Source organism: Bombina bombina, chromosome 7 (genome assembly GCF_027579735.1).
Source record: "Bombina bombina isolate aBomBom1 chromosome 7, aBomBom1.pri, whole genome shotgun sequence".
NCBI classification, from domain to species: domain Eukaryota; kingdom Metazoa; phylum Chordata; class Amphibia; order Anura; family Bombinatoridae; genus Bombina; species Bombina bombina.
The window spans coordinates 601,823,729-601,838,575 of record NC_069505.1 but is presented as its reverse complement, the minus strand read 5'-3'; the positions used below and the strand labels follow the sequence as shown (position 1 = coordinate 601,838,575).

At 39.3% G+C, this 14,847-nt stretch overlaps 1 protein-coding gene across 5 annotated transcripts in view; it reads left to right on the top strand.

Annotated features, from left to right (window-relative positions):
* LOC128667211 (zinc finger protein 514) overlaps positions 1-14,847 on the top strand; it is a 107,596-nt gene that overhangs the window by 7,338 nt on the left and 85,411 nt on the right. For all 5 annotated transcript variants that reach the window (XM_053722149.1, XM_053722147.1, XM_053722150.1 and 2 more), the window contains exons 3-4: positions 1,098-1,200; positions 3,971-4,030. In XM_053722149.1, the coding sequence (XP_053578124.1) occupies positions 1,123-1,200; positions 3,971-4,030 (138 nt within the window). In that variant the 5' untranslated portion in view covers positions 1,098-1,122. The remainder of the gene's footprint in view (positions 1-1,097; positions 1,201-3,970; positions 4,031-14,847) is intronic.

Genomic DNA, 14,847 nt, shown 5'->3' with positions numbered 1-14,847 from the left:
AAAAAAATCTCATTGCAGAAAGTGAAAAATAAAAGTGTCTTTGCTGGGGTTAAACACAGTTGTGCAGGGTCAATACGCTAACAAATGATAGCATGTCCTTGTTTTCTTACTATTAACGGCCTTTAAGTTCTCTAGTTTTGCTGACCGTTGCTTTCCTTTGAGTTGAGAATATTTTGTCAATGTATATTGTTGTGCGCCACATATTGTCCTTGTTACGGTTATGCAACTCTGCCGTTTATGGCGCAAAGCAGCCATAGACAGTGCACAAGCTAAAACTATTTACGGATGATGAAAGCTGAATTTCATCTAAATTTAATGTCACATAATATTACTTTTCTTTTTGATTTTTTTTTTTTCTTCACACATTTAATGTAAAATGTAAAAACTTTATTCGCTTAAGAGCCTACAAAGAGACGGCAGATTTCTTTTGCAGTATTAACACTAGCTGCCTATGTGTTTAACTCCCTTATAGGGACATAAAACCCATATATTTTATTTTGTGATTCAAATAGAACATATAATTTCAAACAACTTTCCAATTTACTTCAGTTATCAAATTTGCTTCATTCTCTTAGTATCCTTTGTTGAAAGAATAACAGTGCACTACTGGGAGCTAGCTGGGTATTGTTAACTACACATAGGTGCCTCTTGTCATTTGCTCACAGGTTGTGTTAAACCAGATTCCAGCAGTGCATTTCTGCTCGTTCCACAAACGAACACAGCCGCTCTTATTTATTTGTGTATTGTCTATGGCTGCTTTTGCACCATATCCGAAGAGCTGAGTAATTGTAACAGGCACATATGTGGTGCATGGCCCTCACAGCATATGTGCGTATGCCACTGGGAAACAGTAATAACGTTTACTAGAAGCATTTTTATTAAATGCATTGTACCCAGGCACAGTTTCAATCTGCAGTGAAGTAAAGCTATTGTCTCTAACTTATATACAAATACACACACATATGTGTTTGTATTGTTTGTGTTATTTACTTGTCTTGCACCTAGTCAGATTTCATCCTAAAAATATAGGAAAAATAAAACATTCATTCACTTTTCTAATTTCTACCGTCATTCTTATTCTTTTATCACATTTATAGCATCAGACAACTCACTATTAACAAGATGAACAGCTACAAGATGCAGATGGCAGAGCAGTTCTTGAGTCACGCCCTGGGCTTTATCTATCTGCTGACCGGTCAGGTGAGACCCGCTGGGGACAGTCATAAAAACTCTGGTCTTCTTTCTGTTGTCTGTGTGCTGAGATTGTGGAATGTTAAAAGGCCTGTGATGGTCAAAATGAAGACAGGGAAGGCACATAATATAAAGGGACAGAACTGGGAAAAATTAATATTAACAAAGACAAAATAGTTTACGTTTTCTTCGTGGGAGAGGGCTGTACTAGGGATGTACATTAGCCTCTGCGATTGGCTGTATATGTGCCGTGGAGAGGACTGTGCTAGAGATGGGATGTACATTAGCACCTTGTGATTGGCTGTATATGTGCCTAGGAGAGGAATGTACTAGAGATGGGATGTACATTAGCACCTTGTAATTGGCTGTATATGTGCCGTGGATAGGGCTGTACTAGAGATGGGATGTACATTAGCACCTTGTAATTGGCTGTATATGTGCCGTGGAGAGGGCTGTACTAGAGATGGGATGTACATTAGCACCTTGTGATTGACTGTATATGTGCCCAGGAGAGGGCTATACTAGAGATGGGATGTACATTAGCACCTTGTGATTGACTGTATATGTGCCCTGGAGAGGGCTATACTAGAGATGGGATGTACATTAGCACCTTGTGATTGGCTGTATATTTGCCGTGGAGAGGACTGTACTAGAGGTTGGGATGTACATTAGCACCTTGTGATTGGCTGTATATGTGCTGTGGAGAGGACTGTACTAGAGATGGGATGTACATTAGCAACTTGTGATTGGCTGTATATGTGCTCTGGGGAGGACTGTACGAGATGGGATGTACATTAGCACCTTGTAATTGGCTTTATATGTGCTGTGGAGAGGACTGTACTAGAGATGGGATGTACATTAGCACCTTGTGATTGGCTGTATATGTGCTGTGGAGAGGACTGTACGAGATGGGATGTACATTAGCACCTTGTAATTGGCTTTATATGTGCTGTGGAGAGGACTGTACTAGAGATGGGATGTACATTGCACCCTGTGATTGGCTGTATATATGCTGTGGAGAGGACTGTACTAGAGATGGGATGTACATTAGCACCTTGTGAATGGCTGTATATGTGCCCAGGAGAGGACTGTACTAGAGATGGGATGCACATTGCACCCTGTGATTGGCTGTATATATGCTGTGGAGAGGACTGTAGTAGAAATGGGATGTACTTAGCACCTTGTGATTGGCTGTATATGTGCCCTGGATAGGACTGTACTAGAGATGGAATGTACATTAGCACCTTGTGATTGGATGTATATGTGCTCAGAAGAGGACTACTAAAGATGGGATGTACATTAGCACCTTGTGATTGGCTTTATATGTGCCTAGGAGAGAGATGTAGTAGAGATGGGATGTGCATTAGCCTCTGTGATTGGCAGTATATGTGCCGTGGAGAGGACTGTACTAAAGATGGGATGTACATTACCACCTTGTGATTGGCTTTATATGTGCCTAGGAGAGAGATGTAGTAGAGATGGGATGTACATTAGCCTCTGTGATTGGCTGTATATGTGCTGTGGAGAGTACTGTACTAGAAATGGGATGTACTTAGCACCTTGTGATTGGCTGTATATGTGCCCAGAAGAGGACTGTACTAAAGATGGGATGTACATTACCACCTTGTGATTGGCTGTATATGTTAATAGGAGAGAGATGTAGTTGAGATGGGATGTACATTAGCCTCTGCGATTGGCTGTATATCTGCTGTGGAGAGGACTGTACTAAAAATGGGATGTATAGTAGCACCTTGTGATTGGCTGTATAATATGTGCCGTGGAGAGGGCTATACTAGGGATGTGCATTAGCACCTTGTGATTGGCTGTATATGTGCCCTAGAAACGACTGTACTATAGATGGGATGTACATTAGCACAGGGGATAGTCCTTGTTATTGGCTGTATCTATGTGTAAGAGCTGACTATAACAGTGCGACTCTCGGCAGGGCCCTCTACCCATTTGATCCCTAGAAATGTTACCTTGTATACCGCCTATGTTTATAGAGCTGCGGAATCTGTTGGCGCTCTACAATTAACCGATAATAATAGTAGCTACAGAAACCGTTTCAAGTAGCACATTACAGATGGACCATTTTTGTCAGCTGTTTCCAGTCATCTACATATGTTGACAATGGGAGATTCTGTGTTACCCTGTATACAATATACCTTTACACTACGCTTAAGATGTTAAGTCTAGAAATTACTAATAAATGTATGCACAGATTTTTTTGAATGCCTTTGAGGATAAAGGGACACTGTACGCTGTGTTTGCAAACAGATACTTTACCTTTATTTTGTAGTTTGAAACAGCTGATTTTTGCCTGTGGAAACCACCACCTACACTGAAAATATAAATAATAAACATATTCTTGTAGAAAAGCTATGTAAACGGGAGACAATAGCACTAATTAATATCTCATTAGGGTGAAGGGAAGAGAGATTTTTTTAATGTGAAATAACTTGTAACAATAATTAGTATTTCAATACTTAACCATGTTTTAACATAGATAGCAATAGCAGGTCTGCGTTACCTGCATGCTCAGGCTCCCTGAGAAGAACACATGATGTGTTTGCTAAGCAAAACCATTGATTTGAAATACAAAAATAAACATGATTTGCCATAATTGAATACTCTGCATTAGGGGAACACATTTTATTGGGCAATGTCCCTTTAAGACTTGTTATTTTGGATGTATGCTGTCACATCTATTACACAATATAAATTACAGAAACAATTTGTAGGGAACTGCAGTCTGACCTATCTCCCCCTCACCCTGTAGGAATACACGATTGTGAAGAAGAATTCTCCCCACAGCAGCAGTCACCGGCTGACCGGAGAGGTGAGCACTGATAGAGAATGTTACACTGTACAATGTGACCCTGTGTGTGTTTTTATACCTACTGTCTGTGTCTGCATGAGATCAGTAACATTATCCTAGCCCTGTCATTATCTGTGTATCACTGATTAGTATGTGTGTGTTTTCTACCTACTGTCTGTGTCTGCATGAGATCAGTAACATTATCCGGGCACTGTCAGTATCTGTGTATCACCGATTAGTATGTGTGTATTTTATACCTACAGTCTGTGTCTGCATGAGATCCGTAACATTATCCTGCACTGTCAGTATCTGTGTATCACTGATTAGTATGTGTGTGTGTTTTCTACCTACTGTCTGTGTCTGCATGAGATCAGTAACATTATCCTAGCCCTGTCATTATCTGTGTATCACTGATTAGTATGTGTGTGTTTTCTACCTACTGTCTGTGTCTGCATGAGATCAGTAACATTATCCGGGCACTGTCAGTATCTGTGTATCACCGATTAGTATGTGTGTGTTTTATACCTACAGTCTGTGTCTGCATGAGATCCGTAACATTATCCTGCACTGTCAGTATCTGTGTATCACTGATTAGTATGTGTGTGTGTTTTCTACCTACTGTCTCTGTCTGCATGAGATCAGTAACATTATCCTAGCCCTGTCAGTATCTGTGTTTCACTGATTAGTGTGTGTGTGTTTTATACGTACTGTCTGTGTCTGCATAAGATCAGTAACATTATCCTGGCACTGTATCTCTGTATCACTGATTAGTATGTGTGTGTTTTCTACCTACTGTCTGTGTCTGCATGAGATCAGTAACATTATCCGGGCACTGTCAGTATCTGTGTATCACTGATTAGTATGTGTGTGTTTTCTACCTACTGTCTGTGTCTGCATGAGATCAGTAACATTATCCTAGCCCTGTCATTATCTGTATATCACTGATTAGTATGTGTGTGTTTTCTACCTACTGTCTGTGTCTGCATGAGATCAGTAACATTATCCTGGCTCTTGTCAGTATCTGTGTATCACTGATTAGTATGTGTGTGTGTTTTCTACCTTCTGTCTGTGTCTGCATGAGATCAGTAACATTATCCTGGCACTGTCAGTATCTGTATCACTGATTAGTATGTGTGTGTTTTATACCTACTGTCTGTGTCTGCATGAGATCAGTAACATTATACTGGCACTGTATCTGTGTATCACTGATTAGTATGTGTGTGTTTTCTACCTACTGTTTGTATCTGCATGAGATCAGTAACATTAATCTGACACTGTCAGTATCAGTATCTGTGTATCACTGATTAGTATGTGTGTGTTTTATACCTACTGTTTGTATCTGCATGAGATCAGTAACATTAATCTGACACTGTCAGTATCAGTATCTGTGTATCACTGATTAGTATTTGTGTGTTTTATACCTACTGTTTGTATCTGCATGAGATCAGTAACATTAATCTGACACTGTCAGTATCAGTATCTGTGTATCACTGATTAGTATGTGTGTGTTTTATACCTACTGTTTGTGTATGCATGAGATCAGTAACATTATCCTGGCACTGTCAGTATCTGTATCACTGATTAGTATGTGTGTGTTTTATACCTACTGTCTGTGTCTGCATGAGATCAGTAACATTATACTGGCACTGTATCTGTGTATCACTGATTAGTATGTGTGTGTTTTCTACCTACTGTCTGTGTCTGCATGAGATCAGTAACATTATCCTAGCCCTGTCATTATCTGTATATCACTGATTAGTATGTGTGTGTTTTCTACCTACTGTCTGTGTCTGCATGAGATCAGTAACATTATCCTGGCACTGTCAGTATCTGTATCACTGATTAGTATGTGTGTGTTTTCTACCTACTGTCTGTGTCTGCATGAGATCAGTAACATTATCTTGGCACTGTCAGTATCTGTGTTTCACTGATTAGTATGTGTGTGTTTTCTACCTACTGTCTGTGTCTGCATGAGGTCAGTAACATTATCCTAGCCCTGTCATTATCTGTATATCACTGATTAGTATGTGTGTGTTTTATACCTACTGTCTGTGTCTGCATGAGGTCAGTAACATTATCCTAGCCCTGTCATTATCTGTATATCACTGATTAGTATGTGTGTGTTTTATACCTACTGTCTGTGTCTGCATGAGGTCAGTAACATTATCCTAGCCCTGTCATTATCTGTATATCACTGATTAGTATGTGTGTGTTTTCTACCTACTGTCTGTGTCTGCATGAGATCAGTAACATTATCCTGGCACTGTCAGTATCTGTATATCACTGATTAGTATGTGTGTGTTTTCTACCTACTGTCTGTGTCTGCATGAGGTCAGTAACATTATCCTGGCACTGTCATTATCTGTATCACTGATTAGTATGTGTGTGTTTTATACCTACTGTCTGTGTCTGCATGAGATCAGTAACATTATCCTAGCCCTGTCATTATCTGTATATCACTGATTAGTATGTGTGTGTTTTCTACCTACTGTCTGTGTCTGCATGAGATCAGTAACATTATCCTGGCACTGTCAGTATCTGTGTTTCACTGATTAGTATGTGTGTGTTTTCTACCTACTGTCTGTGTCTGCATGAGGTCAGTAACATTATCCTGGCACTGTCATTATCTGTATCACTGATTAGTATGTGTGTGTTTTATACCTACTGTCTGTGTCTGCATGAGATCAGTAACATTATCCTAGCCCTGTCATTATCTGTATATCACTGATTAGTATGTGTGTGTTTTCTACCTACTGTGTGTGTCTGCATGAGGTCAGTAACATTATCCTAGCCCTGTCATTATCTGTATATCACTGATTAGTATGTGTGTGTTTTATACCTACTGTCTGTGTCTGCATGAGGTCAGTAACATTATCCTAGCCCTGTCATTATCTGTATATCACTGATTAGTATGTGTGTGTTTTCTACCTACTGTCTGTGTCTGCATGAGATCAGTAACATTATCCTGGCACTGTCAGTATCTGTATCACTGATTAGTATGTGTGTGTTTTCTACCTACTGTCTGTGTCTTCATGAGATCAGTAACATTATCCTGGCACTGTCAGTATCTGTGTTTCACTGATTAGTATGTGTGTGTTTTCTACCTACTGTCTGTGTCTGCATGAGATCAGTAACATTATCCTAGCCCTGTCATTATCTGTATATCACTGAGTAGTATGTGTGTGTGTGTTCTACCTACTGTCTGTGTCTGCATGAGATCAGTAACATTATACTGGCACTGTCAGTATCTGTGTATCACTGATTAGTATGTGTGTGTTTTCTACCTACTGTCTGTGTCTGCATGAGATCAGTAACATTATACTGGCACTGTATCTGTGTATCACTGATTAGTATATGTGTGTTTTTATACCTACTGTCTGTGTCAGCATGAGATCAGTAACATTATCCTGGCTCTGTCAGTATCTGTGTTTCACTGATTAGTATGTGTGTGTTTTATATCTACTGTCTGTGTCTGAATGAGATCAGTAACATTATCCTGGCACTGTCAGTATCTGTGTATCACTGATTAGTATGTGTGTGTTTTATATCTACTGTCTGTGTCTGAATGAGATCAGTAACATTATCCTGGCACTGTCAGTATCTGTGTATCACTGATTAGTATGTGTGTGTTTTATATCTACTGTCTGTGTCTGAATGAGATCAGTAACATTATCCTGGCTCTGTATCACTGATTAGTATGTGTGTGTTTTTTACCTACTGTCTGTGTCTGCATGAGATCAGTAACATTATACTGGCACTGTCAGTATCTGTGTTTCACTGATTCGTATGTGCATGTTTTCTACCTACTGTCTGTGTCTGCATGAGATCAATAACATTATCCTGGCACTGTCATTATCTGTGTTTCACTGATTAGTATGTGTGTGCTTTATATCTACTGTCTGTGTCTGTATGAGATCAGTAACATTATCCTGGCTCTGTCAGTATCTGTGTATCACTGATTAGTATGTGTGTGTTTTATATCTACTGTCTGTGTCTGAATGAGATCAGTAACATTATCCTGGCACTGTCAGTATCTGTGTATCACTGATTAGTATGTGTGTGTTTTATATCTACTGTCTGTGTCTGAATGAGATCAGTAACATTATCCTGGCACTGTCAGTATCTGTGTATCACTGATTAGTATGTGTGTGTTTTCTACCTACTGTCTGTGTCTGCATGAGATCAGTAACATTATCCTGGCACTGTATCACTGATTAGTATGTGTGTGTTTTCTACCTACTGTCTGTGTCTGCATGAGATCAGTAACATTATACTGGCACTGTATCTCTGTATCACTGATTAGTATGTGTGTGTTTTCTACCTACTGTCTGTGTCTGCATGAGATCAGTAACATTATCCTGGCACTGTCAGTATCTGTGTATCACTGATTAGTATGTGTGTGTGTTTTCTACCTACTGCCTGTGTCTGCATGAGATCAGTAACATTATCCTGGCACTGTCAGTATCTGTGTATCACTGATTAGTATGTGTGTGTTTTCTACCTACTGTCTGTGTCTGCATGAGATCAGTAACATTATCCTGGCTCTGTATCACTGATTAGTATGTGTGTGTTTTTTACCTACTGTCTGTGTCTGCATGAGATCAGTAACATTATACTGGCACTGTCAGTATCTGTGTTTCACTGATTCGTATGTGCATGTTTTCTACCTACTGTCTGTGTCTGCATGAGATCAATAACATTATCCTGGCACTGTCATTATCTGTGTTTCACTGATTAGTATGTGTGTGCTTTATATCTACTGTCTGTGTCTGTATGAGATCAGTAACATTATCCTGGCTCTGTCAGTATCTGTGTTTCACTGATTAGTATGTGTGTGTTTTATATCTACTGTCTGTGTCTGAATGAGATCAGTAACATTATCCTGGCACTGTCAGTATCTGTGTATCACTGATTAGTATGTGTGTGTTTTCTACCTACTGTCTGTGTCTGCATGAGATCAGTAACATTATCCTGGCACTGTATCTCTGTATCACTAATTAGTATGTGTGTGTTTGCTACCTACTGTCTGTGTCTGCATGAGATCACTAACATTATCCTGGCACTGTCAGTATCTGTGTATCACTGATTAGTATGTGTGTGTTTTCTACCTACTGTCTGTGTCTGCATGAGGTCAGTAACATTATCCTGGCACTGTCATTATCTGTATCACTGATTAGTATGTGTGTGTTTTATACCTACTGTCTGTGTCTGCATGAGATCAGTAACATTATACTGGCACTGTCAGTATCTGTGTATCACTGATTAGTATGTGTGTGTTTTTATACCTACTGTTTGTGTCTGCATGAGATCAGTAATATTATCCTAGCCCTGTCATTATCTGTGTATCACTGATTAGTATGTGTGTGTTTTCTACCTACTGTCTGTGTCTGCATGAGATCCGTAACATTATCCTGCACTGTCAGTATCTGTGTTTCACTGATTAGTATGTGTGTGTTTTCTACCTACTGTCTGTGTCTGCATGAGATCAGTAACATTATCCTGGCACTGTATCTCTGTATCAATAATTAGTATGTGTGTATTTTCTACCTACTGTCTGTGTCTGCATGAGATCAGTAACATTATCCTGGCACTGTCAGTATCTGTGTATCACTGATTAGTATGTGTGTGTTTTCCACCTACTGTCTGTGTCTGCATGAGATCAGTAACATTATCCTGGCACTGTCAGTATCTGTGTATCACTGATTAGTATGTGTGTGTTTTCTACCTACTGTCTGTGTCTGCATGAGATCAGTAACATTATCCTAGCCCTGTCATTATCTGTGTATCACTGATTAGTATGTGTGTGTTTTCTACCTACTGTCTGTGTCTGCATGAGATCAGTAACATTATCCTGGCACTGTCAGTATCTGTGTATCACTGATTAGTATGTGTGTGTTTTATACCTACTGTCTGTGTCTGCATGAGATCAGTAACATTATACTGGCACTGTCAGTATCTGTGTATCACTGATTAGTATGTGTGTGTTTTATACCTACTGTCTGTGTCTGCATGAGATCAGTAACATTATCCTGGCACTGTCAGTATTAGTATCTGTGTATCACTGATTAGTATGTGTGTGTTTTCTACCTACTGTCTGTGTCTGCATGAGATCAGTAACATTATCCTAGCCCTGTCATTATCTGTGTATCACTGATTGGTATGTGTGGGTTTTCTACCTACTGTCTGTGTCTGCATAAGATCAGTAACATTATCCGGGCACTGTCAGTATTAGTATCTGTGTATCACTGATTAGTATGTGTGTGTGTTTTCTACCTACTGTCTGTGTCTGCATGAGATCAGTAACATTATACTGGCACTGTATCTGTGTATCACTGATTAGTATGTGTGTGTTTTATACCTACTGTCTGTGTCTGCATGAGATCAGTAACATTACCCTGGCACTGTTAGTATCTGTGTATCACTGATTAGTATGTGTGTGTTTTCTACCTACTGTCTGTGTCTGCATGAGATCAGTAACATTATCCGGGCACTGTCAGTATTAGTATCTGTGTATCACTGATTAGTATGTGTGTGTGTTTTCTACCTACTGTCTGTGTCTGCATGAGATCAGTAACATTATCCTGGCACTGTCAGTATCTGTGTATCACTGATTAGTATGTGTGTGTTTTATACCTACTGTTTGTGTCTGCATGAGATCAGTAACATTATCCGGGCACTGTCATTATCTGTATCACTGATTAGTATGTGTGTGTTTTATACCTACTGTCTGTGTCTGCATGAGATCAGTAACAATATCCTGGCTCTGTCAGTATCAGTATCTGTGTATCACTGATTAGTATGTGTGTGTTTTCTACCTTCTGTCTGTGTCTGCATGAGATCAGTAACATTATCCTGCATTGTCAGTATCTGTGTATCACTGATTAGTATGTGTGTGTTTTATACCTACTGTCTGTGTCTGCATGAGATCAGTAACATTATACTGGCACTGTATCTGTGTATCACTGATTAGTATGTGTGTGTTTTATACCTACTGTCTGTGTCTGCATGAGATCAGTAACATTATCCTGGCTCTGTCAGTATCAGTATCTGTGTATCACTGATTAGTATGTGTGTGTGTTTTCTACCTACTGTCTGTGTCTGCATGAGATCAGTAACATTATACTGGCACTGTATCTGTGTATCACTGATTATTATGTGTGTGTTTTGTACCTACTGTCTGTGTCTGCATGAGATCAGTAACATTATCCTGCACTGTCAGTATCAGTATCTGTGTATCACTGATTAGTATGTGTGTGTGTTTTATACCTACTGTCTGTGTCTGCATGAGATCAGTAACAATATCCTGGCTCTGTCAGTATCAGTATCTGTGTATCACTGATTAGTATGTGTGTGTTTTCTACCTTCTGTCTGTGTCTGCATGAGATCAGTAACATTATCCTGCATTGTCAGTATCTGTGTATCACTGATTAGTATGTGTGTGTTTTATACCTACTGTCTGTGTCTGCATGAGATCAGTAACATTATACTGGCACTGTATCTGTGTATCACTGATTAGTATGTGTGTGTTTTATACCTACTGTCTGTGTCTGCATGAGATCAGTAACATTATCCTGGCTCTGTCAGTATCAGTATCTGTGTATCACTGATTAGTATGTGTGTGTGTTTTCTACCTACTGTCTGTGTCTGCATGAGATCAGTAACATTATACTGGCACTGTATCTGTGTATCACTGATTAGTATGTGTGTGTTTTATACCTACTGTTTGTGTCTGCATGAGATCAGTAACATTATCCTGCATTGTCAGTATCTGTGTATCACTGATTAGTATGTGTGTGTTTTATACCTACTGTCTGTGTCTGCATGAGATCAGTAACATTATCCTGGCTCTGTCAGTATCAGTATCTGTGTATCACTGATTAGTATGTGTGTGTGTTTTCTACCTACTGTCTGTGTCTGCATGAGATCAGTAACATTATACTGGCACTGTATCTGTGTATCACTGATTAGTATGTGTGTGTTTTATACCTACTGTCTGTGTCTGCATGAGATCCGTAACATTATCCTGCATTGTCAGTATCAGTATCTGTGTATCACTGATTAGTATGTGTGTGTGTTTTCTACCTACTGTCTGTGTCTGCATGAGATCAGTAACATTATACTGGCACTGTATCTGTGTATCACTGATTATTATGTGTGTGTTTTGTACCTACTGTCTGTGTCTGCATGAGATCAGTAACATTATCCTGCACTGTCAGTATCTGTGTATCACTGATTAGTATGTGTGTGTGTTTTCTACCTACTGTCTGTGTCTGCATGAGATCAGTAACATTATACTTGCACTGTATCTGTGTATCACTGATTAGTATGTGTGTGTTTTATACCTACTGTCTGTGTCTGCATGAGATCAGTAACATTATACTGGCACTGTATCTGTGTATCACTGATTAGTATGTGTGTGTTTTATACCTACTGTCTGTGTCTGCATGAGATCCGTAACATTATCCTGCACTGTCAGTATCTGTGTATCACTGATTAGTATGTGTGTGTGTTCTACCTACTGTCTGTGTCTGCATGAGATCAGTAACATTATCTGGGCACTGTCAGTATCTGTATCACTGATTAGTATGTGTGTGTTTTCTACCTTCTGTCTGTGTCTGCATGAGATCCGTAACATTATCCTGGCACTGTCAGTATCTGTGTATCACTGATTAGTATGTGTGTGTTTTCTACCTACTGTCTGTGTCTGCATGAGATCAGTAACATTATCCTAGCCCTGTCATTATCTGTGTATCACTGATTAGTATGTGTGTGTTTTCTACCTACTGTCTGTGTCTGCATGAGATCAGTAACATTATCCTGGCACTGTCAGTATCTGTGTATCAGTGATTAGTATGTGTGTGTTTTCTACCTTCTGTCTGTGTCTGCATGAGATCAGTAACATTATCCTGGAACTGTATCTCTGTATCACTGATTAGTATGTGTGTGTTTTATACCTACTGTCTGTGTCTGCATGAGATCAGTAACATTATCCTGGCACTGTCAGGATTAGTATTTGTGTATCACTGATTAGTATGTGTGTGTGGTTTCTACCTACTGTCTCTGTCTGCATGAGATCAGTAACATTATACTGGTACTGTATCTCTGTATCACTGATTAGCATGTGTGTGTTTTATACCTACTGTCTGTGTCTGCATGAGATCAGTAACATTATCCTGGCACTGTCAGGATTAGTATTTGTGTATCACTGATTAGTATGTGTGTGTTTTATACCTACTGTCTGTGTCTGCATGAGATCAGTAACATTATACTGGTACTGTATCTCTGTATCACTGATTAGCATGTGTGTGTTTTATACCTACTGTCTGTGTCTGCATGAGATCAGTAACATTATCCTGGCACTGTATCTGTGTATCACTGATTAGTATGTGTGTGTTTTCTACCTACTGTTTGTATCTGCATGAGATCAGTAACATTAATCTGACACTGTCAGTATCAGTATCTGTGTATCACTGATTAGTATGTGTGTGTTTTATACGTACTGTCTGTGTCTGCATGAGATCCGTAACATTATCCTGCACTGTCAGTATCTGTGTATCACTGATTAGTATGTGTGTGTTTTATACCTACTGTCTGTGTCTGCATGAAATCAGTAACATTATTCGGGCACTGTCAGTATCTGTGTATCACTGATTAGTATGTGTGTGTGTGTTTTTATACCTACTGTCTGTGTCAGCATGAGATCAGTAACATTATCCTGGCACTGTCAGTATCTGTGTATCACTGATTAGTATGTGTGTGTTTTCTACCTACTGTCTGTGTCTGCATGAGATCAGTAACATTATCCTGGCACTGTATCACTGATTAGTATGTGTGTGTTTTCTACCTACTGTCTGTGTCTGCATGAGATCAGTAACATTATCCTGGCACTGTATCTCTGTATCACTGATTAGTATGTGTGTGTTTTCTACCTACTGTCTGCATGAGATCCGTAACATTATCCTGCACTGTCAGTATATGTGTATCACTGATTAGTATGTGTGTGTTTTCTACCTACTGTCTGTGTCTGCATGAGATCAGTAACATTATCCTAGCCCTGTCAGGATTAGTATTTGTGTATCACTGATTAGTATGTGTGTGTTTTCTACCTACTGTCTGTGTCTGCATGAGATCAGTAACATTATCCTAGCCCTGTCAGGATTAGTATTTGTGTATCACTGATTAGTATGTGTGTGTTTTCTACCTACTGTCTGTGTCTGCATGAGATCAGTAACATTATCCTGGCACTGTATCTCTGTATCACTAATTAGTATGTGTGTGTTTTTTACCTACTGTCTGTGTCTGCATGAGATCAGTAACATTATACTGGCACTGTCAGTATCTGTGTTTCACTGATTCGTATGTGCATGTTTTCTACCTACTGTCTGTGTCTGCATGAGATCAATAACATTATCCTGGCACTGTCATTATCTGTGTTTCACTGATTAGTATGTGTGTGCTTTATATCTACTGTCTGTGTCTGTATGAGATCAGTAACATTATCCTGGCTCTGTCAGTATCTGTGTTTCACTGATTAGTATGTGTGTGTTTTATATCTACTGTCTGTGTCTGAATGAGATCAGTAACATTATCCTGGCACTGTCAGTATCTGTGTATCACTGATTAGTATGTGTGTGTTTTCTACCTACTGTCTGTGTCTGCATGAGATCAGTAACATTATCCTGGCACTGTATCTCTGTATCACTGATTAGTATGTGTGTGTTTTCTACCTACTGTCTGTGTCTGCATGAGATCAGTAACATTATCCTGGCACTGTATCTCTGTATCACTAATTAGTATGTGTGTGTTTTCTACCTACTGTCTGTGTCTGCATGAGATCA